Source organism: Cyprinus carpio, chromosome A10 (assembly GCF_018340385.1).
Source record: "Cyprinus carpio isolate SPL01 chromosome A10, ASM1834038v1, whole genome shotgun sequence".
NCBI lineage: Eukaryota > Metazoa > Chordata > Actinopteri > Cypriniformes > Cyprinidae > Cyprinus > Cyprinus carpio.
The window spans coordinates 9007314-9032217 of NC_056581.1; the positions used below are offsets into that span (position 1 = coordinate 9007314).

General features: G+C 35.2%; 3 protein-coding genes and 1 long non-coding RNA gene across 8 annotated transcripts; 3 read left to right on the top strand and 1 right to left on the bottom strand.

Moving 5' to 3' along the window:
• The first annotated feature begins 4 nt into the window (after positions 1-4).
• Positions 5-9440, top strand: LOC109084171 (vacuolar protein-sorting-associated protein 36-like). Its single transcript, XM_042765054.1, has 14 exons — positions 5-254; positions 537-605; positions 752-822; positions 943-1057; positions 1250-1337; positions 2885-2973; positions 3315-3347; positions 3450-3527; positions 4472-4606; positions 5919-5984; positions 7131-7195; positions 7962-8046; positions 8782-8858; positions 8947-9440. The coding sequence occupies exons 1-14, from the start codon at positions 159-161 to the stop codon at positions 9026-9028; spliced, it is 1149 nt and encodes a 382-aa protein (XP_042620988.1). The 5' UTR covers positions 5-158; the 3' UTR covers positions 9029-9440.
• A 415-nt stretch (positions 9441-9855) lies between these two features.
• Positions 9856-15880, top strand: LOC109084170 (thrombospondin type-1 domain-containing protein 1-like). Of its 2 annotated transcripts, none has more exons than XM_042765046.1 (5): positions 9856-10073; positions 10799-10918; positions 12138-13097; positions 13799-13957; positions 14049-15880. In XM_042765046.1, the coding sequence occupies exons 2-5, from the start codon at positions 10861-10863 to the stop codon at positions 15485-15487; spliced, it is 2616 nt and encodes an 871-aa protein (XP_042620980.1). In that variant the 5' UTR covers positions 9856-10073; positions 10799-10860; the 3' UTR covers positions 15488-15880. The 2 variants fall into 2 exon arrangements, with proteins under 2 accessions (XP_042620980.1, XP_018954411.2); XM_019098866.2 differs by having other exon boundaries at positions 9857-10073; positions 10794-10918.
• A 34-nt stretch (positions 15881-15914) lies between these two features.
• Positions 15915-17204, bottom strand: LOC122146435. Its single transcript, XR_006160988.1, has 3 exons — positions 17075-17204; positions 16465-16856; positions 15915-16275 (listed from the first exon to the last, which is right to left on the bottom strand). It is a non-coding gene; the product is annotated as an uncharacterized LOC122146435 (long non-coding RNA).
• A 26-nt stretch (positions 17205-17230) lies between these two features.
• LOC109073626 (phosphatidylinositol 3,4,5-trisphosphate 3-phosphatase TPTE2-like) lies at positions 17231-24356 on the top strand. Of its 4 annotated transcripts, none has more exons than XM_042765052.1 (20): positions 17231-17466; positions 17564-17705; positions 17946-18034; positions 18246-18323; positions 18406-18453; positions 18643-18804; positions 19989-20108; positions 20201-20300; positions 20803-20866; positions 21042-21106; positions 21231-21291; positions 21424-21505; positions 21622-21710; positions 21793-21854; positions 21940-22020; positions 22124-22229; positions 23136-23233; positions 23405-23500; positions 23617-23687; positions 23775-24356. In XM_042765052.1, the coding sequence occupies exons 3-20, from the start codon at positions 17985-17987 to the stop codon at positions 23875-23877; spliced, it is 1536 nt and encodes a 511-aa protein (XP_042620986.1). In that variant the 5' UTR covers positions 17231-17466; positions 17564-17705; positions 17946-17984; the 3' UTR covers positions 23878-24356. The 4 variants fall into 4 exon arrangements, with proteins under 4 accessions (XP_042620986.1, XP_042620984.1, XP_042620987.1 ...); XM_042765050.1 differs by having other exon boundaries at positions 17958-18034; XM_042765053.1 differs by lacking the exon at positions 17564-17705.
• The last annotated feature ends 548 nt before the right edge of the window (positions 24357-24904 follow it).

A 24904-nucleotide genomic window follows, 5' to 3' on the forward strand; every position in this document is an offset into this window, starting at 1 on the left:
CACATTAAAAGCAACGCGGAGAGTGAAGTTTTGTTGGGATTGTAGTATTTTTCAAACAGGCGCTTTAGAGGACACTTAGGCGGAAGTAAACAGCTGTAGCTTCATGTAACATATGTTCTAGTTCTGTTATTCGCTTTTGTTTTATATCATTGAGAAAAATGGACAGGTTTGTTTGGACAAATGGGCTACTTGAGATGAACGAAACCTTAGTAATTCAGCAAAGAGGAGTGAGACTTTACGATGGGGACGACAAGGTATTTTTCCCTGCATAGTTAAGTTTGGATTCAACTGAAAGTTATGAAATGACAACCATGTGGAAGATACTGACCTGACAATGATGTAAACATTACAGCCACATGTATATACAAACACATGTATATTTTAGATGATGTCGTTTTCATGTTGCTTATTCGTGCTGTTAGAAATAAATTGTAGAACTGGGAATTGGGTTTTACAAAATGCAGTTATAAGATATGCATTATTTGAATCGATAGTGTATAATAATGCTCCATATAATTCTGTTTCCTCATTAACAGGCTAAACTTGATGTGGGGGTTGTTCTTCTCAGTACCCATCGCCTTCTCTGGAGGGACCAGAAGAATCATGTATGTCATCTTCAGTATCTTTTTACTGCTCTTACCTTAAATCATGTCTATTTTTTTAATTTTATGTCATTCTTTTTTTCCTCACTCCTAAATGGCCTTTTGCTTTAAATGAAGAACAATGTCTGAAATCTCTCATTTCTCTGTAGGAATGCTGTATATGCATACCCTTGTCACAGGTTATATTCTTTGAGGAACAAGCAGCAGGCATCGGAAAGAGGTGACTGCACTTTAACATCAGTGTGCGATTAATGCATCTGACATGTGTAGCATGCCATAATAATATTGGAAACTACACCAAGTTATGTTAAAAATAAACTGTTACCTTTCCAACCTGCAGTGCCAAGATTGTCATTTACCTGCATCCTGTCCCGGAAAATAAGGAGCCAGGCCCCTACCAGCAGAGCAAGTATTCCTTTATAAAGCTGTCCTTCAAAGAACATGGGCAGATTGAGGTCAGTAATTTAAGGAGTAATGTCACCGAAATATTTAAACTGATGATGATGATTAATTTTCCTTATTACTCCACTAAATCTGGCTTACAGTTTGAAGCATGCACTATAAGCAGTCAGGACATTTAGAGAGGAACGGAGCAGAAGTGTTAGAAAGGTGTAAGTAAGGTAACTTATGCTGTGTTTGGTGTGTAGTTTTACAGACGTCTAACTGAAGAGATGACTCAGAAACGATGGGAGAATACACCTGTCTCACAACCCATCCCCACAGGAACAACACCCAATTTCATCTAAAACTCATACTAATTTCATAGTTTTTTATATATATATATAACACATTTTATTATTTTGTATATTTTTATGTAATTAATAGATTTATATATATATATATATATATATATATATATTTTTTATGTAATTAATAGTTTTTATATATATATAATAACACATTTTATTATTTTGTATATTTTTATGTAATTAATAGATTTGGATAAATTGTATAAAAATATGCAAATAAAATGGCTTAAACAGTTATTATAACTATCCAGTGTTATTCTAGTATTTAATAGTATATTTTTGATTTTAAAATATTTATTAATATTTTGGTTACGTTTTATTATTGTACTTTTAAGTTTAATTTTAAATTTAGTTTGTTTTAGCATTTGTGTTATGTACTTTTGACATTGTAATTTGTTTCATTTTAATATTTCTATTTAGCTTTAATTTTACATTAGCTTTATTATTTTTAATTAAATCACCATTTTTAGGCCTGTTTTAGTTTTGGTAATCTACTAAAATATTTTTTACTGAAATATGTATAAATTATTTTAGTACTTCGAGTTATTTACATCAGTTAGTTGCCAAAACAACTTTTGTATTTTTTTTTGTTTGTTTTTCTATGTTTTTTTTTTTTATCTAATTTTTTCTAAACTATTTTAAGTTTTTCATCAAATATTTATATATATTTTTTAAATTTATTTCAGCATTATTTCAGTTACCAAAAATTGTTTTAAGAATTTTAGTTTTAACTTACAATAACACTGTAGCTATGTATTTTTTAAAATAATAATTATTATTTTGTTAACAACGGAATAATGCAAGAATAAATTTTTTATTTAAATTAGTGGCATTATTTATTTATTTAATTTAATAAATTTGGGTTTAATAAATTGCAAAAACTAACTTTTAACTTTATAATTTTCTTACCTTATATACATACACACACACACACACACACACACACACACACACACACACACACACACACACACACACACACACACACACACACACACACACAAGTGTTGCATAATCACCAGATACAACTTTGTCAGCTGTTCTTAATTGGAAAATAGAATTAATTATCTTAAATAAATATTCATACTGGTGGCCGCTGGTCAGTTAGCTACTCTAGGGATCTGGTAACACTTAAGAATAAAAGGAATTTTTGTGAATTACCTCTTAATTCAGTTAATGAATAATGATGCAGTGCTTATTACCTCCTCATAGTGCGTATTAATGTTGTTTGCCACTTGTCATTTTTGACATAAAGCTGTTCAAATACTTACAAAATGTTGTTTCACTTTGGATATGTTGATTTATTATATATGATCGTTAGCATGTAGCATTTGTATAGCTGTTGTTGTTTTTTTTAAAGATTGTGTCTTGTAAAGAACAGAGCGTGGCCCTGAAGCAGTAACCCCTGGGCAAACCCTTTCCTTCCTGCTCCTTTGTTATTTGTTTGCATGTTTTTGAATTATTGTTTGTGCGCGTGCATGTTTAACAAAGAGTGAGGCTCATTTTTTTCTCTCCTGCTGTCTGTGGTTCTATAGGCCGCAAGAACACGCGCAGTGGGGATTGTGGGTATTGAACGGAAGCTGGAAGAGAAAAGAAAAGAGACGGATAAAAACATTTCTGAGGTAAGACAGAGAAACAGACTGACAGGTAGTCATATCCAACATACAGCACTGGAATACCAGCTTGAGATAATCACGAAAGCTGTGGCCACAATCAGGCAGTGGGCACCATGGCCCCCTTTTAAAGGGCCCCTGATGTTGAAAGCAAGCGGGACCCTGTTTTTAATGCTAAATGACCTCATAGCTCTGATTACCTTCCTGGCACAGCTATAATGGAAGAGAAAAAGAGAGTGCACTGTGGTGGGATATCCTGTTAGGTGTGGGCACACCCAGTGATTTACAGGTGATTTCAGCCCTTGATAAAGAGGTGTTTTATCATTTCTTTCATGTTTCTTTTCTTTCAGGCCTTTGAGGATCTCAGTAAACTGATGGAAAAGGTCAGTCACTCAGTAGGCTGGTGGGTCGGCCTGTTATCATGCACAATACAGCCATGGTCAATTTTATCAGTCTTGATTCAGCGAATCACTCTTTCCCTGCAGGCCAAAGAGATGGTGGAGGTCTCCAAATCCATTGCCAACAAAATCAAAGACAAACAGGGTGACATCACAGAAGATGAGGTGAGCTTAAAGACCCTGAAGCACTAGTATTTTGTCATGTGATTAGCTGAGATATTTGACATTAGCCAATCATTAATCAAATACTGGATTTTACACATTACTGTTCAAAAGTTTGGGGCAGTAAGATTTTTTTCTTTTTTAATGTTTCTGAAAGAAGTGTCTTATGTTCAGCAAGGCAGCAATTATTTGGTATCAAAAATATGGTAAAAAATAAACAGTACTATTTTGAAATATTATTACAATTAAAAAAAAATCTTCTATTTGAGTACATTTTAAAATGTAATTTATTTCTGTGTATTTTTAGCATTATTACTCCAGTCTTCAGTGTCACATGATCCTTCAGAAATCATTCTAATATACTAAATTGCTCAAGAGATATTTCATATTATTATGCATTTTAATAACAGTTGTGCTGATTAATATTTTTGTAGAAATGTGATACATTTTTTCAGGGTACTTTGATGAAGTGAAAGTTCCAAAGAACAGCATTTACTTGAAAGAAAAACTTTTTTTAAACAGTTTAAAAGTCTTTATCACTTTTGATTGATTTAATGCATCCTTGCTGAATAAAAGTATTGTTTTTTTTTTTTAACTGAGACAGTGACATAAACAGAACCTAGAATTGAGCTGAAAATCACAGAGGATTGACATCCACCGTGTTTCTTAAGTGCATCCTTGCATTCAAATAGACACAATTATTTATTGCACAGAAAATTATCCGTTATTACAGAAGTCCACAATCAGACGAGGAAAAACTTTGGTACATATAAAAATGAGTGGCTGTGTTTTGTTCCATCTGTAGAAATTTTGAAGTTCACATGATAAAACTGTAATTTCTCAGTATTGTTAATAGGCTATAATAGCCAGGCTTGCTCAGTTTTTGAGTTATTATATTTAGTGTAGAGCTGCAATTAAATTTGTCATGTTTGTTTTCTTTGCCATAGACTATCCGCTTCAAGTCTTATTTGCTGAGTATGGGTATAGCGAACCCAGTGACCAGAGAGACACACGGCTCAGGCACACAATACCACATCCAACTCGCCAGGCAGCTGGGAGACATACTGCAGGCCCCACTGGAGGTAATAAACTGTGTGTTTTTATATATTTCTAATGCTTACCGAACAGATTTGCATGGCCACCTGCATACACCACTGTTCAAAAGTTTGGGGCCAATAAGATTTTTGATTGAAAGAGAGTAAAAGTCAATACATTTATAATGTTACAAAAGGGTTCTATTTCAGGTAAATGATGTTCTTTTGAACATTTTGTTCATCAAAGATCCAGAAAAAAATGTATCATGGTTTCCACATAAATATAAAACAGCAATGATAATAAGAAATGTTTCTTGAGCAGCATATCAGCATTTTAGAATTATTTCTGAAGGATCATGTGACACTGTAACTGGAGTAATGAGTCTGAAAATTCAGCTTTGTCATAGGAATAAATTACATTTTAAAATATATTAAAATAAATAAAAAAAACAGTTATTTTAAATTGTAATAATATTTCACATATTACTGTATTTTATTGTATTTTTCATACAAAAAAATGTAACCTTGGTTAGTAGGTGGAGACTTCTTTCGAAATCATTAAAAAAAATTCTTCAAGGGGTGCTATTATGCTTTTTGACTTTTTCAACTTTAGTTAGTCTGTAATGTTGCTGTTTGAGCATAAAAAAGATCTGCAAAGTTACAAAGCTCAAAGTCCACTTCAAAAGGAAATATTTTATTCAACAGAAATCAATTTTCAAAAACTACAACTACAGTTGGAATCATTTTTTTAGAACGATTTTGCTACAAACATTGACAGCCAATCAGAATCCATCCTGCTATAACGAGCTCAAGAGTTTAAAGTGGCAGAGACACGTGCACTTAGAATAAACAGACGATATCGTTCACTGATGTGGACGCTTATATCGTTATCATTATAGTTATCGTGCCTGGTGTGAATAGGCCTTTAGAGTGGTTACAATCATCCGGGTTTAAATCACACTCAAATTGATTTGATTTTGACGCAGTATTTACACTGAAGCTCGCAGGCGGCTATGGTAAGGGGCATGACATTTCCCGAGCAGGCGCTGGGTGGTGCCAATCACAACACATACTGGCCCAGCTGACCAATCACAGCACACTCCGTATTTCAGAAGGCGGGCCTGTTTCTTCTCATTATGCAACTCAAATAATAATTCATATCTATTTGTTTATTTTTTTTTTTTTTTATTTTATTTTTTTTATTTATTTTTTTGGTGAGTATCTGTGTATTAATTATGATAACGTTAAGTTGGCTCATCATGATCTCAAAATCATCACCTTATTTGCAGTAATAACCAGCTGACTATACCTTTCCTTCCTTACTCTTCATCTACTGCTGTTTGTTATTCTGTCTCTATAGGAGCGTGGAGGAATGATGGCCCTCACTGAAGTGTACTGTTTGGTGAACAGAGCCCGTGGAATGGAGGTAAGATGAAGATCCTGATCTTCTTCTGTTCTGACCCAGCAGCATTAAGAGTGAAGCTGATGATGGCACAGCCATCTGGAGAGCAGAGAGCATCTCTCACTTTAAATGCGAGTGTGATGGCATTGGTTTGGTTTGCATCTATCAGAATGTTGCCACATTTAGTATAACTAGCTCTCAGGTTCATCTCAGGGGTATGCTAGCATTGAATTTAACAGTTTAAATTATTTAAAATTATATACTGTATATTAAAATGTTTATGAAATGTAATAAAATGGATTATTAATGTTTAAAAACTTTTGTCTGACAAATCAAGGTCATATGAAAGATAATTTTACCAAGGATTGACAGTAAGGTTAGTAAGGTTCTAAAATGTCATGTGGTGTGACTCCCCAAAACCTAATGATATTTTTGAATTAATAATTCAAAATATTTTTTTGGGGAAAAAAAACATATCACCATTAAAAAGTTTAGGGTAGGTAAGATTTTTATTCAAATGTTTTTAAAAGCAGTCTCTTTTGCTCACCAAGGCTGCATTTTTTAATCAAAAATAAACTAAAAACAATTTAAAATAAGTTTAAAATTTTATATTGTAAGTTTTATGTTACAATATAGTTTAAAATTAATTTATAATGAATAATATTATGTAATGAGTAATGTAATTTGTTACTGTGATCATCATTACTCCAATCATCAGTACCACGTGATCCTTCAGAAATCATTCTAATATACTGATTTGCTGCTCAAGAAACATTTATTATTATGAATGTTGAAAACAGTTGTGCTGCTAAATCACTTTTGTGGAAACCATCATACATTTCTTTAATGAATAAAAAGTTCTTAAGACGTTCTAAATGTCTTTACTGTCACTTTTGATCAACTGAATGCACCCTTGCTAAATAGAAGTAATAATTTCTTTAAAAAAAGAATCATAATGACATTTAAAAATGTTTTTAAAAGGATTAAGATGTGTTCAACATTAAAAGTGTAAGGAAAATATTTTTTGTAAGCAAAAGTCATATTTAGGGTCATTTCTTTAAAATATACATAAATATTCTAGTTCTAGTAAAAAAAAAAAAAAAAAAAAAAAAACATTCTGGATGGATCTTTTCGAGGCGTATAATCTGTCTCTCGCAAATTTCTTCTCAGCTTCTCTCTCCGGAGGACTTAGTCAATGCCTGCAAGATGTTTGAATCACTGAAGCTTCCTCTACGGTAAGGGTGTGAAGATTTATATTTGTGTTTGCGTGAGTAAAAGTGAGCAAATGTGGATGTGTCTGAGTAAGCCAGTTTTTGTAGGCCAAAGGAGGTCAGCATGGGATCGGTCAGCCACTTCCTGGAAGACTTCCTGTTTTCAGGACCCATATCTGCCCTCTGTCTGTTGGCTTCATTTTCCACCTTTCAAAAGAAAGCAACTATTTTACTCACAAACCACAATTAGGTTGCATACAATTAGATTACGAAGCAATGATGTCTTGTTGTGTTCTTAAAGGGATAGTTCACCCAAAAATGAAAATTACCCCATGATTTATTCACCCTCAAACCATCCTACTGTAGGTGTATATGACTTTCTTCTTTCAGATGGATACAATCAGAGTTAAAGTAAAAACATGTCCTGGCTCCTCCAAGTTTTAAAATGGCACACGGTGGTTAATAAAGAAAAAAATATATATTTTTTTTCTTACACAAATGCATCAATTCTCTTCAGAAGGCCTTTATCAGCCACCTGTGGAGCACTTTTTATGATGGATGGACGCAGTTTATTTTGCTTCAAAATCTCAACCACCATTCACTGCCATTATAAAGCTTGGAAGAGACAGGACATTTTTTAATATAACTACGTTTGTATTCTTCTGAAAGAATAAAGTCATATACACCTAGGATGGTTTGAGGGTGAGTAAATCATGGGGTCATTTTCATTTTTTGGGTGAACTGTCCCTTTAAGGAACCAGCATAAACATAAGTTTTGTTTCCCTGTCAGGTTGCGAGTATTTGACAGCGGCGTTATGGTGGTTCAGCTCCAGTCCCACAGTGAAGAGGAAATGATTGCCTCAGCTCTAGATAACGTGAGTGCCGTGCCATCTTTTTCCCTCATCTGTGAGATCACTTATGTGGCCGTTCAAACATCATGCAGCAACTTCCTGTCATGTTTAATTACAGGTTCATACAGTGGAAATTGGATTAAACTTTTAACCACAAATTTGTACTGCCAATTTCATCGTCTTGTATTAAATGGTTTTGGTTAGGACAGTGAGAGACGTTTCCTGTTTCATTCTCCTAGAAATGGCATGAAATGAACCACCTTCAAAGTGTGTATCAGATTAGAAATTTTCATCCCTGAAGAGTCCAAGACAGATGTGGTAAAGGAGAGGAATGTTCAAAAATATATATATATATATATATCTGTCTATCTATCTATCTATCTATCTATCTATATATATAAAAATATATATATACACATATAAAATACATTTTTTTACAGCATATAATTTATTGTCTTTAATAATAAATAAAATAAAAATGCTTAAGTGCATTATTGAGTATTTTTGACAAAAAGTTTGCTTAATTGTTGTTTAAAAAAAAAAAAAATTAATAAAAATGAATTTCTTCAAGTTTTTTTTCCCCTTTTCAATTCTAGTGTGAGACACGTGCTGTATAAACTCACTGTGACACATTTACCTTAATCAGTACATAGTGTTGTATATTTTTAGCTTTGGCAATTCCCCCACAACACAGAGCAGTGGTTTTGGTGGGCATCTATCTGGTTTAATTGAGGTTTCCTTCTTATTTTCCTCTCCCAGGTGTCTGATAAAGGCTCCCTCACAGCCGAAGAGTTTGCCAAGTTGTTGGGACTGTCAGTTCTGCTTTCTAAAGAAAGGTACAGGAGACAGCCTTTTCCTTATTTCATCAATAATTCATCCCTCAAGTGCCTTCTCACTATTTGGATGTATCGCTCTCTTTTACAGATTGTTATTAGCTGAAAAAGTGGGTCACTTGTGCCGAGACGATTCAGTAGAAGGTCTGCGCTTTTATCCCAACCTGTTCTGACGCATGAGGCTGATATGTTATCGAACCCGGCTGGCTCTTAGCTCCTGTTGGCCCCCGATCCCTCTCAGAACAGATAACTGATTAGCTCTCAACCTGGACACAAGTGGGCAGCTACTTTCCACTGTATTTGTCAATAGGGTCTTTCATAAATGTTGGTTAAGGTACTTGCGTACATTACCGCATCTGTTTTTTGTTTTTTTCTGTGCCTAACAGCCTTTAATGAAATGGCGATGACGGAAATGATTATGAGGATGCAAAGGACAGTTTCTTGTTTAAATCAGTTATGTTAATATTGTGACTCCAGCGTATATTCAATGCATAAACATATGTGTGCATTACATATGCATCAAACTGTTGTTTAAACACATGAGAAAGAATGTAGAGAAAATTTTAATTAAAACTCTTGATGAAAGCAATCTACTTTTCCCTTTATGGAAGCATAAAGTCTTCCACACTTATTTTGGACTGTTGTGTGAAAATAATATAAAAATATATATATATATATATATATATATATATATATATATATATATATATATATATATATTTTTTGTCTTTGGGTTTTCTTTCATTTGTTCTTTTATCTTTCTTGATTATTTCTAGTGTGTTATTATATATATATATATATATATATATATATATATATATATATATATATATATATAAATTGCAGAAGATTAACCAATAACTTCTGACATTTATGTTTGAGCATCCTAACTTAATTTCTCTAAAAACAGCCGGTGGAGGAAACAAATACGTAAATGGAATATTTTTTTATTTTTTATTTTTTTATTTTGTGGAGATCAGACCGCATCCTAACTTAATTTCTCTAAAAACAGCCGGTGGAGGAAACAAGGGAATGCGCGTTCACGGTTGCTCCTTCTGCAAACATGAGTGCGCGCTCATGGGAGCGTGCCTCAGAGCGGTGTAGCTCTGTGACGTTCATTCATTTAACGTTTAAAAAACAAAACTCACGGTAAGGTGATGCCATTCAGCTCGACCAGGATACAAGAACATACCGTATTCATCCGATTCAATGTCATATGTAAGTAAAATACTTTTATCATCTACCTCTATAGGTCATTTACCTTTAATTTTAGCATTTTAGTGTAAGCTATTGACTGTTTTTTGTTTTTATTTTATTTTGTATAAGATTAGGATTACAGATATCAGGAAACATTAGTAATAAGTTATAAGTAACAATGTAACAGGAATGTGGACGTTTTTAGAGTGTTAAAATGTAGCCTAGTGTTCCAGCAACATTATAATGTCATTATACATTTATTAAACCCAAAGTACTTATAATTAAAGTACTATAATAATATGTAGTATTGTGTAATAATTATATTTAAGAACATTTATTGAATAAAAATATATATAATAAAAAATATATATTTATAATTTCTCTAAATATTATTCTCTATAGAGATTGAACTGCCTCAAAAAAAAATGTAATGAAACATAAATGTTTCTAAGCAAGAAATATTGCTCAAGATTAAAAATGAAAGAAAAGCAATTGTGTATAGCCTATATTTTATTAAGTGTAATTTTAGGCTATGTATTGTATGTATGTAATGAATAGTCTACGTACTATGTGTTAAAATGTGAGATTATCAAGAAGATATTCAAATTCATATTTCCACCTTATAGATCGATAGTCCAATGAAAGAGGCAGGTGACTGCCAAAACAAATAAGTGTGGTATGGAGGTAGAATAAATGTATTTAATTCACCTCTTATGTCTGATTGAATTGTGTCTGTCTCAGGACAGAGTGAATAAAAGTGGATTGGGGTAATGTGGACAAAGAAAGATAACAGGCAGCAGAAGTCGGAATGACACAGGGTTTCCCTACAGTGACACCATTTGTGCTGCTCTTCCTGATGGGATTTGGTGAGAAGATGTCCTTACATTTTAAAGAACAGTTTGTCTTGGAACTTAGTCAAGTAAAATTTTTTGCATGCCTTATGCCTTCAGCTTAATAGAAAATCATGCCTTAATGCCCAGCAGAATGTGCAAACCATAGGTGACTGTGGCAAGGAAGGGAACTCCAAATCTGCAATGTAACAGGTGTATTACGTAAAACCATTTAATTCTCATTGCATCCGCAGGAATCATGACAGCCACACAAATGTTCTGTTATATAATCCAACTTTTCTGATTCTCATACAAAATAGAGTTTAAATGAAGGTCAGTGACTGGCATAGTTTCAAGTGCACCGTAGTGAATCGGGTTCAGTTGGAGAGGAAAATGGAGGGAGGGGGAAGGGAGGGTCACTGACTTTTCCTGAGCTCTCTTCCCCTGGATGCATTTGTTTTTTCTGCAGGAAGTGACCCACACATGCAGCATTTGTAAATCATAAAGCCTCCTCAAGTTCTCATACTGCAGGAACAGACAACAGTACTATACAGCTGTAGAACTTGTCTAAAACGTGACAAATTAACCTGATAACTTATGTGTTTCAGTGTTGCATTATTATTAAGTAGTATAACAGTATTTTCATCTGGCTCAAAAGGCACAACCTTAAATGTGCAAATCTACAGTAATATCAGAGAGGTCTAACCATGAGGTCTAATCCATGTCTGAAAAAAAAAAACAGTGGTTGGCATATGTGCTCTGTCACGATAGTCTGTGGTGCATTTAGTGGCGGTGGTTTATGTATTTTAAAGATTGTTTCTTCCTTATCTCCACATTACTTCCTGTCCTACATACAGTAGTCACTGTCAATAAATGTGGCAATAAAGCCAAAAAGAAAAGGAAGAAATGCTGTGAAATTTCTTCCAGGCCTGTAGTTGGCAGTCTTATAATGTTTTAGTGATAAGACTGTGTTTTTCCTTAGCTGAAAATAAAAGGGGTAGACTTGTAACTGCATAGCAACATGCTAACAACCACTCAGAATCCTTTTGCAAACACATAGCTAAAGAAAACCATCCACCCTTACACTGTGCCAGTGAGTTTTGCATGGTGAAGAATCACTAACATTTCACTCCTGGTCATGTTATGCTACTTAATGGACCATGGTAATAGCACAGATACAAACTGCTCATTAAATTTGCCTCCTAAGCTTTAGGTGTACTAATCAATTTTTATTTATATATTCTTTCTTTTAAAGCCATGGCTGGTATCCATCTCTGGCCATCAATGCACATCGCTTTGAGCAATGCCAGTGTGTTTGTGGATTACAGCTCTGAAAGCAACTTCACCGACAACAGGCTGACAGTGTCATTGATTGACATCGACAGGAATGTTAGAGTACTCTACAGGTCGCTTCCCTTTAACCAGTCAGAAGGGTCACTGGAGTTCAACTGCTCTTGCTTCCTGTATGCAGGTAATTTCAGATTCAGACTGGAGCAGACGCACAGCCTTGCTGTGTCTAACATGAGTGCCCTCTGGTGGTGGAGTCCAGTTCTACATGTATTTTGGCCCACCTTTCACCTGGCTGTGGATCGTGGCAGCAACAACCGGAGTTCTAATGACTTTAGGATTGGAGTGTACACTAACGACAACTTCCATCCTTGTTCTAGCAACATAGCTTCAACTCTCTTCCTTGATGTCAGTTACGTGGAACAAGTCCAGATAGGGAGGAACACCATTGAGAAGGTGCAGAACCGGTTAAGACACAATATTAAAGTACTTAGGTCACAACATGTGGAGATGCCATGTGCATCCCCTCTGACAGAGCGTGGCTTCATCCAGATTTCCCTAAAATCCCCTCACACCCAGCAAGACATCATATCCTCTGGTCCTCTTTATCTGTCCAGCATCTTCTCCTACAAGCTTCTTGTGGATAACATTTACAAAAGTGGCTGTGAGGGAGCCGTGTCTGTTCGCCGAATCGCTCCTCCCTGTACAGTTACAAATGGAAAGGTTCTGCTTTATAAAGAAGAGAATAATGACATGGCTACTCCCTCTCACCTGGCCTTCAATTTCCTCACGCAAGCTGAGAATGAGACTGAGTTTAACTGCTCCATCTTTGACCCCGGCAGGAATAAGTATTGCTTCCATTTCACACCTGTCTACAGTAAGGCTCCCAGTTTAACACACACCTGTGTGATTGTGCAAAGACATACACGTGAGTCTGCTTTTATCTGTTAAGCATGTACAAAACAGCTTATTTGATCTGGAATCAGCACCAGTTTTGTTTATTTCTTAGTTTTATGTTTAAGGCCTGACAGAATTACACTAGGTTGAATATAACTGAAAAGCAAACTTTGCTAATTATTTTTATTTGCTAATTAATTTGGTAATTTCACTATGTAGTGTTGAATATTAAGGCATTTATCACTATTTCTGTTGTTTATACTTAGGATTAGTGATTTAAACCCCTAACCCTGATTTGAACCCCTAACTCACGACCCCTAACCCAGCGGTGTCCAATCCTACTTCTGAAGGGCCACTTTCTAACCAAGTTTACCTCCAGCCCTAATAAATTTCTCCTGAACAAGCTAATCTAGATCTTCAGGATCACTAGAAACTTCTTGGCAGGTGTTTGAGCTAAACTCTGCAGGAAGGTGGCCCTCCAGGATGAGCATTGGATACCCCTGCCCTAACCTCTAACCCAAATTATTAAACATGGTATTGCAACCAGCTAACAGTTATCCAGAGCACTCTGGAAATGCCTTAGCAACACCTTGGCATCTTAGCAAGGATTTTGACACTCCAGCATTATTTACATTTTCCTGAGACAAAATCTATTTACTAATGCTGCTTAAGGTGTGTGTATGCATGATATATATATTTTTTTCTCCGTAATACTGTATCATTGCTCTAAAGGAATGTGGGGACCATGGGAGCCATGGAGTGGTTGCAGTGTGACATGTGGGGAAGGGGTGCGAGAGCGTGTTCGTGAATGTCTGCTGCCCTCTAGTGGTGGGATCCAATGCACTGGCATGGTTAGGGAGCAGTCACACTGTTCGCTAGAAGATTGCACTGGTAAACATTTTACTGTTTTCATCTATTTAATTTTTTGTTGTCAGAACAAATTATTTCAGAATAAACTCCATTCTGTTTTTTCTTTATGTAGAGGAGCTCCTGCCTCCACCCCTCACACCTCCGCCAGCTGTGAACTCTCTCCTAACTGGGAATTTAGTGGTAGTGGCTGGGATCTCCCTGTGCCTGGCTGTGATCCTGGCCACCATCTTTATCACAGTGTGGAGAAAACTCTGCCGTGCTCCAAAGTGCAGCTCCATGCACCGTGGCTCTCTGCACTCTCCCAGCGGTCGGAAGAACTCTGATGAGGCTTCTATCTATGGTCACAGCATGCAGAGACCCAGTTTCTCAGAAAGTCTCCAGGCAGCTCCCCTCCAGAAGGGACTTACCTTGCCTGCAAAGCAAGGACCTTCGGACCGAGGTGTGTTGGCTCGTCAACAGAGCATGTCCCTTCCTCTTCCCCTTTCTCAAGACCCAGATAGGATGTCTCCTTCTGGCCAAATTGTTCTTCCCCCTATTTTTGGCTACCGCTTGGCTCAACAGCAGCTCAAGGAGATGAAGAAGAAGGGCTTAAAAGAGGCCACTCAAGTCTACCATGTGTCCCAGAGTCCAGTCGACAACACCATGTTAGAGGCAATGGCTTCAACCCCTACTGGTCTAACTCCAGTGCTCCAGGAACTTGACAGCCCAGAAGAGTCAAGCAGCAGTCACTTCCGCATAAGGTCTCCCTTTCCAGAACCCACATGGCCTTCCAAAAACAACGCTTTATCAGACAGACAAAAGGTGGACTTGTTGCTGAGTTCAACGAAGTCTTCATTCAGTGCCAGCTCTCGTCGTCTTGAGCGTACAGCAGACTGGGTGGAGATGGTAGAGCGCAGTAGAATGCCGTACTCCAAGAATCCCAACTTCAGGAGAACTTCAAGCTTCCACGAGAACAACCAAAAGCAGCTGCTCCTATCTCGACCCTACCGGGAAAGAAGCATGACCCAGGTGACTCCTCGCCAGCTACCAGAGGGGAGCTGTAGAAGTAGACCCTGGGAGCATACACTTCCTGAACTTGAGGTCTGGTCTTGTTCCAGTCCTAGAATAACTGATAGCTCAGTGGACCACAGGAGAAGACCATGGTTTGACACTTCCCCATCTCAGTCAAACTTGAAAGATTCAGTTCCAGTGACACCAACAAAAGAGCCCTTGATGGATCGTCATCGCATGGCTCGAAGCCCATCTTCTGCACTGGACCAAGCTGAACAGGCAGAACAGAACTGGAGCAGAAGAGGTCCCTCTCCCATCCAGAGGAACATACTAGCTAGGAAGCTACGAGAGGCTAATTCATCTACTGGCCAAAGACAACGCAGTTCCACATTTTCTACCTCAGAACAGCGCAGGGGACGCTGTCGCAGCCTTGCTCTCTCTGCAGACTACAGCAACTCCCCATATAGTCTCACAGAGTCAGAGCAGCACATGATGGACATTTCTGGATACTTGGGTGAGGATAATGGAGTAGAAGTTCTGACTATTCATAAACTCACCTGATCAAACCTGCATTTCAGGGAGCTTCCTGCATTCTGCTAAAGCAAACTCAAACTTCAAAATAAAAGTCTTAATAGAGTGAAGCACTTGTATTTAATAGTAGGAGGTTATTTTGCTCTGTGTACACATGCATATCAGCTTTTGTAAGCTCTTTGTTTCATATTAATGTTTTCAAAACTTCAAATGAAGCCTATGATCGACTTTGTTTTATTTATGGGGTTTTTACTATTAATTTGAAAAATGTTTTGCTCTTTTGCAAACCACCGTCATGGACATGGACAGTATCCATATCACAAAAAATATTTTGTACACATATGGATTTGTTTGTACACTGGAAAACGGAAATTCTCAGGTTTTTGGAGAATGGATGAAAATACATACAGTACAGTAATTATGGATTTATTTTATGAATGTTTCTTTTACTGTCAGCCATGTTAAAGATACACTATGTAAGAGAAAAAGAGTTTGATGCAGATTCAGAATCTCAGTCAAGACTTTCAGTATGTTTAGATGCTGCTTTATTATGGTATGCATACTTTATGCAATCATATACATGAATGCATGCCATGTTACTATATTTATAATTATATTTACCATTTTACACAAATAATAATAAGCATAGTATTTTACTTAATATCAAATTGTAATATTTTGTAAAGATAAGCCAATGTATTTATTCAGTTTACCAAGGTAAGTTTTTTCCTTTGTTCCTATAAGATTCTTTCTTGCATTTGGCACACAGGTTCACCAGTCCTCTGTAAAATCTCCCATTAAGATTGTCTGCATGACACCTGTAAGTAAGCAACATGTAACATAAGACACAGTGTTTAGTGTTCAAAAAAGCTATGCCCATAAAATACAGAAAGCCCTCAGCATTACCTGTTATACCACCAGCCATATACCGCATTTTTCAAATAATGAAAAGGCTTAACTACAAATTAACAATGTGCACAGGTTTCTTATAAAAGTATAAACTTTACCTTTGTCATGAACTAATAATGAGCCTCCAGTACTTGGTAGGCTGGGTGAGGTTTCAGTGTTGTTTACAGAGGTCTTCTTGTGTCCCAGTGATAGTTCCAGGTTGGGAACTAGCTTGAAGCGTCTGTGATTACGCAGATGCATAACTTTCCATTCTCCGATCAGCAATCTATTATTCAGTTTATGAATCTTTTCCTTCAGCTTCGACACTCAATAAACCAAAGGCAACATTATTCTTCTGTTTTTGGCTCTTTTTCAATAGGCTGGTGTTTTTCCATGTAATGTCTAGATACTGTAGAAATTCTGGTCAAGCTTACTGATATTTGAAGACATTTGAGAGCGTGAAACACCAAGATAAACACCAGTTGTGACATGACCATCTTATATTCTTTACCTAAAAATGGAGAAATGTGTTAATCTTGTTAAAAAATAAAAACAAACATAAGCTTCCATCCATTTAATTTGCATTAAACATGATAATGTTTAGAAATGCAGCTATTTAAAAATGTAAACGCAAGTAAGTAGAAAAATAAGCAATGCAGGCATATATATACTTTAAAAAATATCAATAAAGGTTTATTAAATATATGCAGAACGTGGTCGTGTTCTTACCCTTCTCCAGATTACGTGTCAATGAAATGCCCCCCAGACTTTAATTTTTAATATTTATATCCACTGCTGGTTTGGCATGGTCCACTTAGTCTGCACATGGGGAAGTTAAAAACCGCTACGTCTGCTGCAGCGGGAGTGAAGAAAAGGGGCGGTGTGTGTTTGTGTGTGAATGTGGTTGTGGATGGAAGACATAAGAAAACTACAGCTAACCTTTGAACTTTCTTCCTTTGTTATCACAAAAAAATCACGGGACAGTCACCGCTCGTAAAGACGATCATGGAGACATGACACAGAAAGACTGTTTGAGGAATATGTGACTGTTCGGAGAGCAGAAAAGCTGCGAGTCGAGCAAAGGGAAGGAAGACTGTTTTCCCGGATGCGCTTTCTGTCTGGTTAGTATCGTTTTTTTTCCAAAGCTGGTATTCCTTTGCTATGATCTTGTTCATACTGAAACAAACAAATAATTGCTTGTTATATTTCTTGATGTAGATATTTAATTTAGGGCTTGATTCGAAACTTTCTGGGGCAGAAAACTTTTGGCATTAGCAATCCATGGGATATTAATCAGAAATTATTTTAATCCTTCTCTGAAACCTTGAATTTCAACCCTTTGAGGTTTTATTAGTCTAAAGTAAGTAAATCTTTTTTTTTTTTTTTTTTGTCATTTTCGGGTTTGTTAGAACTAATTCTTCTTAATGTTTTCAATGTTGTTTGATTGATAACTCATTTATTGATGAATATGTAAGTGTTTGTAGGATTTATTGATTAATTTGTAAGCGTTTGTATGAGTGCAGCATCTGTCTGTATTTGGCAAACTATCATTTATATATAAAATATACAAGTAGATATACTATCTCTAAATAAACTGCAGTTTGTTTTTCAGAGAGAAGCCCAAAACTTTCCTGTAAAAATGACATCCGTGCATTTTAATCCTGGATTAGATTCCAAAGAAGTTAATGGGTAAGTGAAAAGCATTCAATTAAAGTTACTAACAGTTCACCAGCATCATGACCTTTACTCCCCCGACTTTAAATGAGTAATTCAACACTATTCCCAGCAGAATTGCATGGTGTGTTAAACAAATGACTCTTATGTCTGATGTTTTGTAAGCTTTACATTTCTAGAATGATGCAATGTTGTATCTTTTATCTATGTATCTATGTTGGAGTAGTGATGGGGTGAAAGAGGAGGCAGAGGTGCAGATTGATGATGGAAAGGAAGAGAATGAGGATCCGGACACCATGTACCAGTAAGTAAGCTGACATTGTGACATTGTGATATTTTGAGATTCATTTTCTTATGCCTTTTTCTGTATCTGGTTTGTTTTGCAGTCGTGTCCGGAAAACTGTAGCACCTTTTGTGATGTCTTTTGGTTTTCGGTGAGTGGGATCATTTCATTTCAGAATGTCACATAAAGAGGCTCCCATGGGGTAAAAGATCACAAACAATTTTATTGGATTTTATAGGTCCTGCAGGTGTTTGTGATCTTTTACTGTTTTTCCAAAAATAGATTTTAGGCTATGTTTTTTTTTTATTATATAATAGGTTGCTTCTCTTCTTATTTGCAGTATTTTTGGCCTGGTATTGATCATTGTGGATATTGTTCTGGTCATTGTGGACTTGTCCCTTTCCAATGATAGTGATGATGTTAGAAGTGCACTAGAGGCCATTTCTCTTGTCATCTCCTTCTTTTTCCTTATTGATGTGGTGCTCCGTGTATATGTGGAAGGGTAAGTCGTTTTCAAAAAGTAATTTAGCAAATTTCATCTTTCGTCTCATGTCACTTAATTCAAACGTCATTTACAAAATGCTTTAGACTGACAGGAACCAACAGTGCTTGTGTTTCACTTGATGAGTTGCTCGTGATAGGAAATGATCTGCAGGAAACACATTTCCGGTTTGTTTTTCCCCAAATGAGTTTTTATCACTCTGGACTAGTTTCCTAGAACTCAAGCACAAAAATAAGGGATACTCCACCCCAAAATGAAAATTTTGTCATTAATCACTTACCCCCATGTCGTTCCAAACCCGTAAAAGCTCTGTTCATCTTCAGAACACAATTTAGGATAATTTGGGTGAAAACCGGGAGGCTTGAGACTGTCCCATAGACTGCCATGTAAATAACAGTGTCAATGTCCATAAAAGGTATGAAAGTCATTGTCAGAATACTCCATCTGCCATCAGACGTGCAATCTGGGTTATATGAAGCGACGGGAACACTTTTTGTAAGTGAAGAAAATAAAAATAACTACTTTTTCCTATAATTCCTTTGTCAGTGGTCTCCTCTGTGTCTCTCCATATCACCATATGCTGTGTATGCTTTTTTTATGTCATCAGCTCCACTAGGATGGGCTGTTTTATTTCAAATCAAAGCTAAACACGTAGAAACAGCACATCCTTGTCGCCCGGATGACACAAAAGAGCAAACACAGCATATGGTTATATGGAGAGACACAGAGGAGACCATTGACAAAGGAATTATAGGAAAAAGTAGTTATTTTTGTTTTCTTCACTTACAAAAAGTATTCCCGTCGCTTCATATAACCCAGATTGCACGTCTGATGGCGTATTCTGACGACGACTAAATTTCCTTTTATGGACCTTGACACTGTTTGTTACTTGGCAGTCTATGGGACAGTCTCAAGCCTCCAGGTTTTCATCCAAAATATCTTAAATTGTGTTCCGAAGACGAACGGAGCTTTTATGGGTTTGGAACGACATGGGGGTAAGTGATTAATGACAACATTTTCATTTTGGTGTGGAGTAACCCTTTAAATGGTAAACAAGCTCTGCAGTATGATTATATAGAGTATGAGCATTATCAAAAGCTGGTGCAAAGTTATTATTTTGCACATTCAGGATCTATTCCTTAGCAATCTCTGATAAACCATTCTTCAATCATCATCTTTCTCAGATTCAAGGTGTATTTCAGCTCAAAACTGAATATAATAGATGCTTGTATTGTGGTTGTTACCCTGGTGGTCACCATGATCTACGCATTCTCCGATCTCTCCGGAGCCAGCCTGATTCCCAGGTACAGCAGATTTAACAACGCATTCCCAGCATGCTCACATTTCAAACATAAAATGATATTAGTGTAACGACATTAATATGGTGTGTTTGCAGAGTGGTGACTTTCCTGAGATCTCTGAGGATATTGATTCTGGTACGTATCTTCAGACTGGCCTCTCAGAAGAAAGAGATTGAAAAGTTTACCAGGAGAATGGTGAGTGACACCAAGAAAATGTTGTTTGTCTCATTTTGTGGTGTGGTCATTATAATAACTGTGATTGTTTCTCTTTAGCCAATGAGTGTGATAATGAGTGTTTTGTTAGTAATCAAGTAAACAGAGAGTAATCTGTTTTGCACTGCATTTTAAAAAAAAAATCAGTTTCAATGTCATAAGATGTATATGCTTACCAAGGGTGCAGTTTTGATAAAAAAAAAATACAGTAAAAACAGCAATATTCTGAAATAAATATATATAAATTATATATATATATATAATTATTCCAAACTTTTTACTAGTAGTGTCTTTTGATTGGTAATTAAATTTATTTATTTTCATTTAGTTTTTAGTCTTCTGTTTAGTATCTTTCTTGTCTTTGTTTATTTTGAAATGGCCTTTTTCATGTTTTTTATTTTTATTTTTTATTTCTCACTCTCATGTAAAGCAATTTTTGTTGTATGAAATGTGATACATAAATAAACTTTCAGAATTTTCACAGGTGTCCGAGAACAAAAGGCGGTACCAGAAAGATGGATTTGATCTGGACCTCACTTATGTCACAGGTTTGGTTGATTTTGTTATTGTCTTTTCTTTTTTTTTTTTGTATAGCCATTTAATTTCATCTTCATGTTTATTTTATTTTATTTTGCATAAATTCACATGAAACATTATAAACAACCTCAAAATGAATTAATTTGCAAACCAAAGTGATTCATCATTGGTCTTCTTTCCCTTCAGAAAGAGTCATTGCCATGTCTTTTCCATCTTCTGGGAAGCAGGCGCTCTATAGGAACCCTATCAGAGTAAGACACCAGAACGACTCAAATGTTTAAGAACATTTTAATTACACGTAAAGCAGTTTAAATATTTAAATTGTTCATAAAACATTGCAACAACTGAATGATCAGAACATAAATGACACTTCAGGAGGTCGCTAGATTCCTGGACACCAAGCATCTGGATCACTACAAGGTGTTTAATCTCTGTAGTGAGTAGACGATTCTCTTCATGATTTCGATCAGATAATTTTGTCTATTGCTAGTAAGGATAATTTCTACAGTCTCATTATTTCTAAAAAGGCATGATAAAGATGGTGGCTAATTTTGACGTCTTGTTTCAGGTGAGAAGGGTTACGATCCAAAGTTCTTTCACTATAGAGTGGAGCGTATTATGATAGATGACCATAACGTGCCATCACTCGAGTAAGTGTGCTGCCACCACAACTGAACATCAAAACATGTTGCAGTGTGTTTTTTTAGCAGGCATGTTGTCATCTTCGAGGTTTGATTGAAGCTCTGTCTGTTGGTAATGCTGTCAGAGATATGCTGCGGTACACAGCGTGTGTTAGGGAGTGGATGGCGGCAGACTCCAGGAATGTGATCGCCATCCATTGCAAAGGAGGAAAAGGTCTGTTGTTTGATGGGATTTCAGTGTTGTTTGTGAATGAAGTCTGTCTGAAGTGTTTAACGGTTTGGGTTTTGTTCAATAGGGCGGACTGGGACTATGGTGTGCACGTGGCTCATCGACAGTGACCAGTTTGAGAATGCACAGGTACAGTCTGCTCATCCATGTTTACATTTATTTAATCCTTTCTTATCCAGGATTGTGTTCAAATGTTCTTAAAACCATCTTGCAGGAGAGTTTGGACTACTTTGGGGAGAGACGGACTGATAAAAGTATGAGCTCAAAGTTCCAGGGTGTTGAAACTCCCTCACAGGTGTGTGACACTGGATTGGAAGCCATGAATCTAGTGGTATCCAGTGAATGTATATAGTCCTTTTTTTTAACTGATAAATGTTCTGTTTGTTTTGCATTTGCAGAGTAGGTACGTCAGTTATTATGAGATCATGAAGAACCAATACAACCGACAGCTGCCACCTCAGAAGTGCCTGAAAATAAAGAGCATTCAAATCCACTCCATCGCAGGTAAAAACCAATCCTGTAGTCAATTATGTCAAAAATGTTTATATATTGAAACTGAAAAAGTATATATATATATATGTCAATTCAATATGAATATATTATATTTAACATTAGTTTAGTTGATATACAGAAAACTTGAAATATATGTAATATAAAATAAATATATCCATGGATATATTACATATATTTCAAGTGTACTGTATAGCAACTAAACTAATGTTAAATATAATATTCATATTGAATTGATTATATATATATATATATATATATATATATATATATATATATATATATATATATAGAAAGATATATAGATATAGATTTTTTTTTGTTAATATAAAATAAATATATGCATGGATATTCATATTGAATAATATATTAAAAATCTATATGACTAAATTATATGTGTGTGTGTATATATGTTTGTATATATAATTAAATTACATTAAATATTATATATATATTCATATATACATATATATTTATATATATACATATATACATATATATATATATATATATATATATATATATATATATATATATATATATATATATATATATATATATATATATATATATATAGATATATATATATATATATACATATACATATACATATGTATGTATGTATGTATGTATGTATGTATGTGTGTGTATACATACAATGTATCGAAAGTATATTGAATATGACATTATATTATTTATATGTACACATAGATTGAATGTGAAATACTATATTGAATTATATATTCAATATTAAAATGTATTTCATACAATGTAATATTTAGTAGTTTAGTATTTCATACAATGTAAAATTAAAAATGTCACTTTAAGTAAACAAAAGAAAAACCATAGTAGATTGTATAGAAGCAGTGTAATTTTCCCATGGCTGTGGTTGTTATTCAGGTGTAGGGAAGGGTAATGGGAGCGACCTGAAGGTGAAGATCATAGTGAAGCGAGAGCTCGTCTTCCAGTGTGTTTGTGCCAATCTGCAGAACTGTGCAGTAAGTATCTAAAGCTAGTCATGATTGTCAGGTTTAACATGTTTCTCTATGTTCTATATAATAAGGGCAAAGCAAGCAACTTTAAGCGTACTAAACACATATCCAAAACTATGTAGCTACATTCCATGTCATTCTGAACGTCATGTCATGTTTTGTTTTGTTTTTCTCCAGGTGTTTCCTGACACTGGCAACAATGCCGTGATCATCAGTTTACAGGAAGGGCCTGTTGTGACTGGAGATGTGAAGGTCATGTTTGAGTCCAGTGCTGTAAGTCTCCAATATTTTAGTATTTAATTGACCCATATATTTGATGAAGTGTTGTCAGCAGAACATTTAAATGAGGTTCACTGTTGCTTGAACTCCCTTTTTTTCTCTCTGTCTAGGGTTTGCCAAAGGGTTACGAGGACTGTCCGTTCTATTTCTGGTTTAACACCTCTTTTGTTGAGAACAACAGGTGGGATTTTTTGGAAGTAGTTTTGGGAGGGTTTTTTTTTTTTTTCTTTGGAGAGCTGAAATCTTTGTGTTGTTGTTTGTGTCATAGAATGTATCTCTCGAGGGAGGAGCTGGACAATCCACACAAATCTAAGACCTGGGACATATACAAGGAAGACTTTGGAGTGACGTTGTCTTTCACGGACCCTTGAGGAGAACATTTTCTGACAGTGGATGATGTTTACCATTTCAGTCCTTTCTTATAAAGTAGATGTGTCTCTTGAGGTATACTTATGATGAGCTGCAAACTGAAGCCAATGTAAACACTCCACATAAACCCTAAAATAAATATAAATATAAATAAATAAATAAATATATAAATATAAATATATCCAGATCCAGGTTTTTTTTTTTTTTTTTTTTTTTTTTTTTTTGGTAAAATTTTTTTCATTACATTGTATTTCCTTGGTTGTCTTTTTATGTGAAAAAAAAAAATGTATTGGAAATTTTCAGTACTTTTGTTTTTGGTAGTTGTACTGTGCTTCTGTTTATCTTTGGCAGCAGTTAAAATGATTCTGTGAAGGAAATTATACGCAAGGAAAGTATTTACATATCAAACACCTGCTCACATGGAAAGTGTGTGTTTAAATATTTCCTGAGTACAGTACATGCTGTTATCAGGTATGATCTATGATGACTCCTAGTGGTTCTGTCCTGCACTGCATCACATTTTACATGTTTTAAGCATAGAATGATTTAAAATATTTCTATTCGAAAAAACTGAGTAACAGCAGTAATGAGACTTGCCCATTTTACAGTTTCAACAGACTCTGTAATTTGAATGCCATATCTTAAAACACTTATTGCAGTTGGGTTTAAATACGAAATAATGAGAATCATTTAAATACATTTAAAAATTTCGATTTAAAAAAATATTTAGATTGTTAAATATTTTCAATAGATATTTCATGCTTACAAAATGCTGTATTTATTTGATAAAAATACAGTAAAAATGGCAATATTAAATACAAAACTTTTATATTTGAATATTTTTTAAAATGTAATTTATTCTTGAAACACAAAGCTGAATTTTCAGCATCATTACACCAATCTTTTGTCTCACATGATCCTTCAGAAATCATTCTGATATGATTTGGTACCTAATCATTTCTCATTTTTATCAATGTTGAAAACCGTTATACTGCTTCGTTTTCTGGACACTGCAATACATTTTTTGAA

Coding starts and splice junctions, on each gene's coding strand:
- LOC109084170 (XM_042765046.1), top strand. CDS start 10,861: ATGACACAGGGTTTCCCTACAGTGACACCATTTGTGCTGCTCTTCCTG. Junction 13,098..13,798: donor GATTGTGCAAAGACATACAC/GTGAGTCTGCTT, acceptor ATTGCTCTAAAG/GAATGTGGGGACCATGGGAG. Junction 13,958..14,048: donor TTCGCTAGAAGATTGCACTG/GTAAACATTTTA, acceptor TTCTTTATGTAG/AGGAGCTCCTGCCTCCACCC.
- LOC109084171 (XM_042765054.1), top strand. CDS start 159: ATGGACAGGTTTGTTTGGACAAATGGGCTACTTGAGATGAACGAAACC. Junction 823..942: donor GCAGCAGGCATCGGAAAGAG/GTGACTGCACTT, acceptor TCCAACCTGCAG/TGCCAAGATTGTCATTTACC. Junction 1,338..2,884: donor CCCCACAGGAACAACACCCA/ATTTCATCTAAA, acceptor CTGTGGTTCTAT/AGGCCGCAAGAACACGCGCA.
- LOC109073626 (XM_042765052.1), top strand. CDS start 17,985: ATGACATCCGTGCATTTTAATCCTGGATTAGATTCCAAAGAAGTTAAT. Junction 18,324..18,405: donor GATCCGGACACCATGTACCA/GTAAGTAAGCTG, acceptor TTTGTTTTGCAG/TCGTGTCCGGAAAACTGTAG. Junction 20,301..20,802: donor AAAAGTTTACCAGGAGAATG/GTGAGTGACACC, acceptor GAATTTTCACAG/GTGTCCGAGAACAAAAGGCG.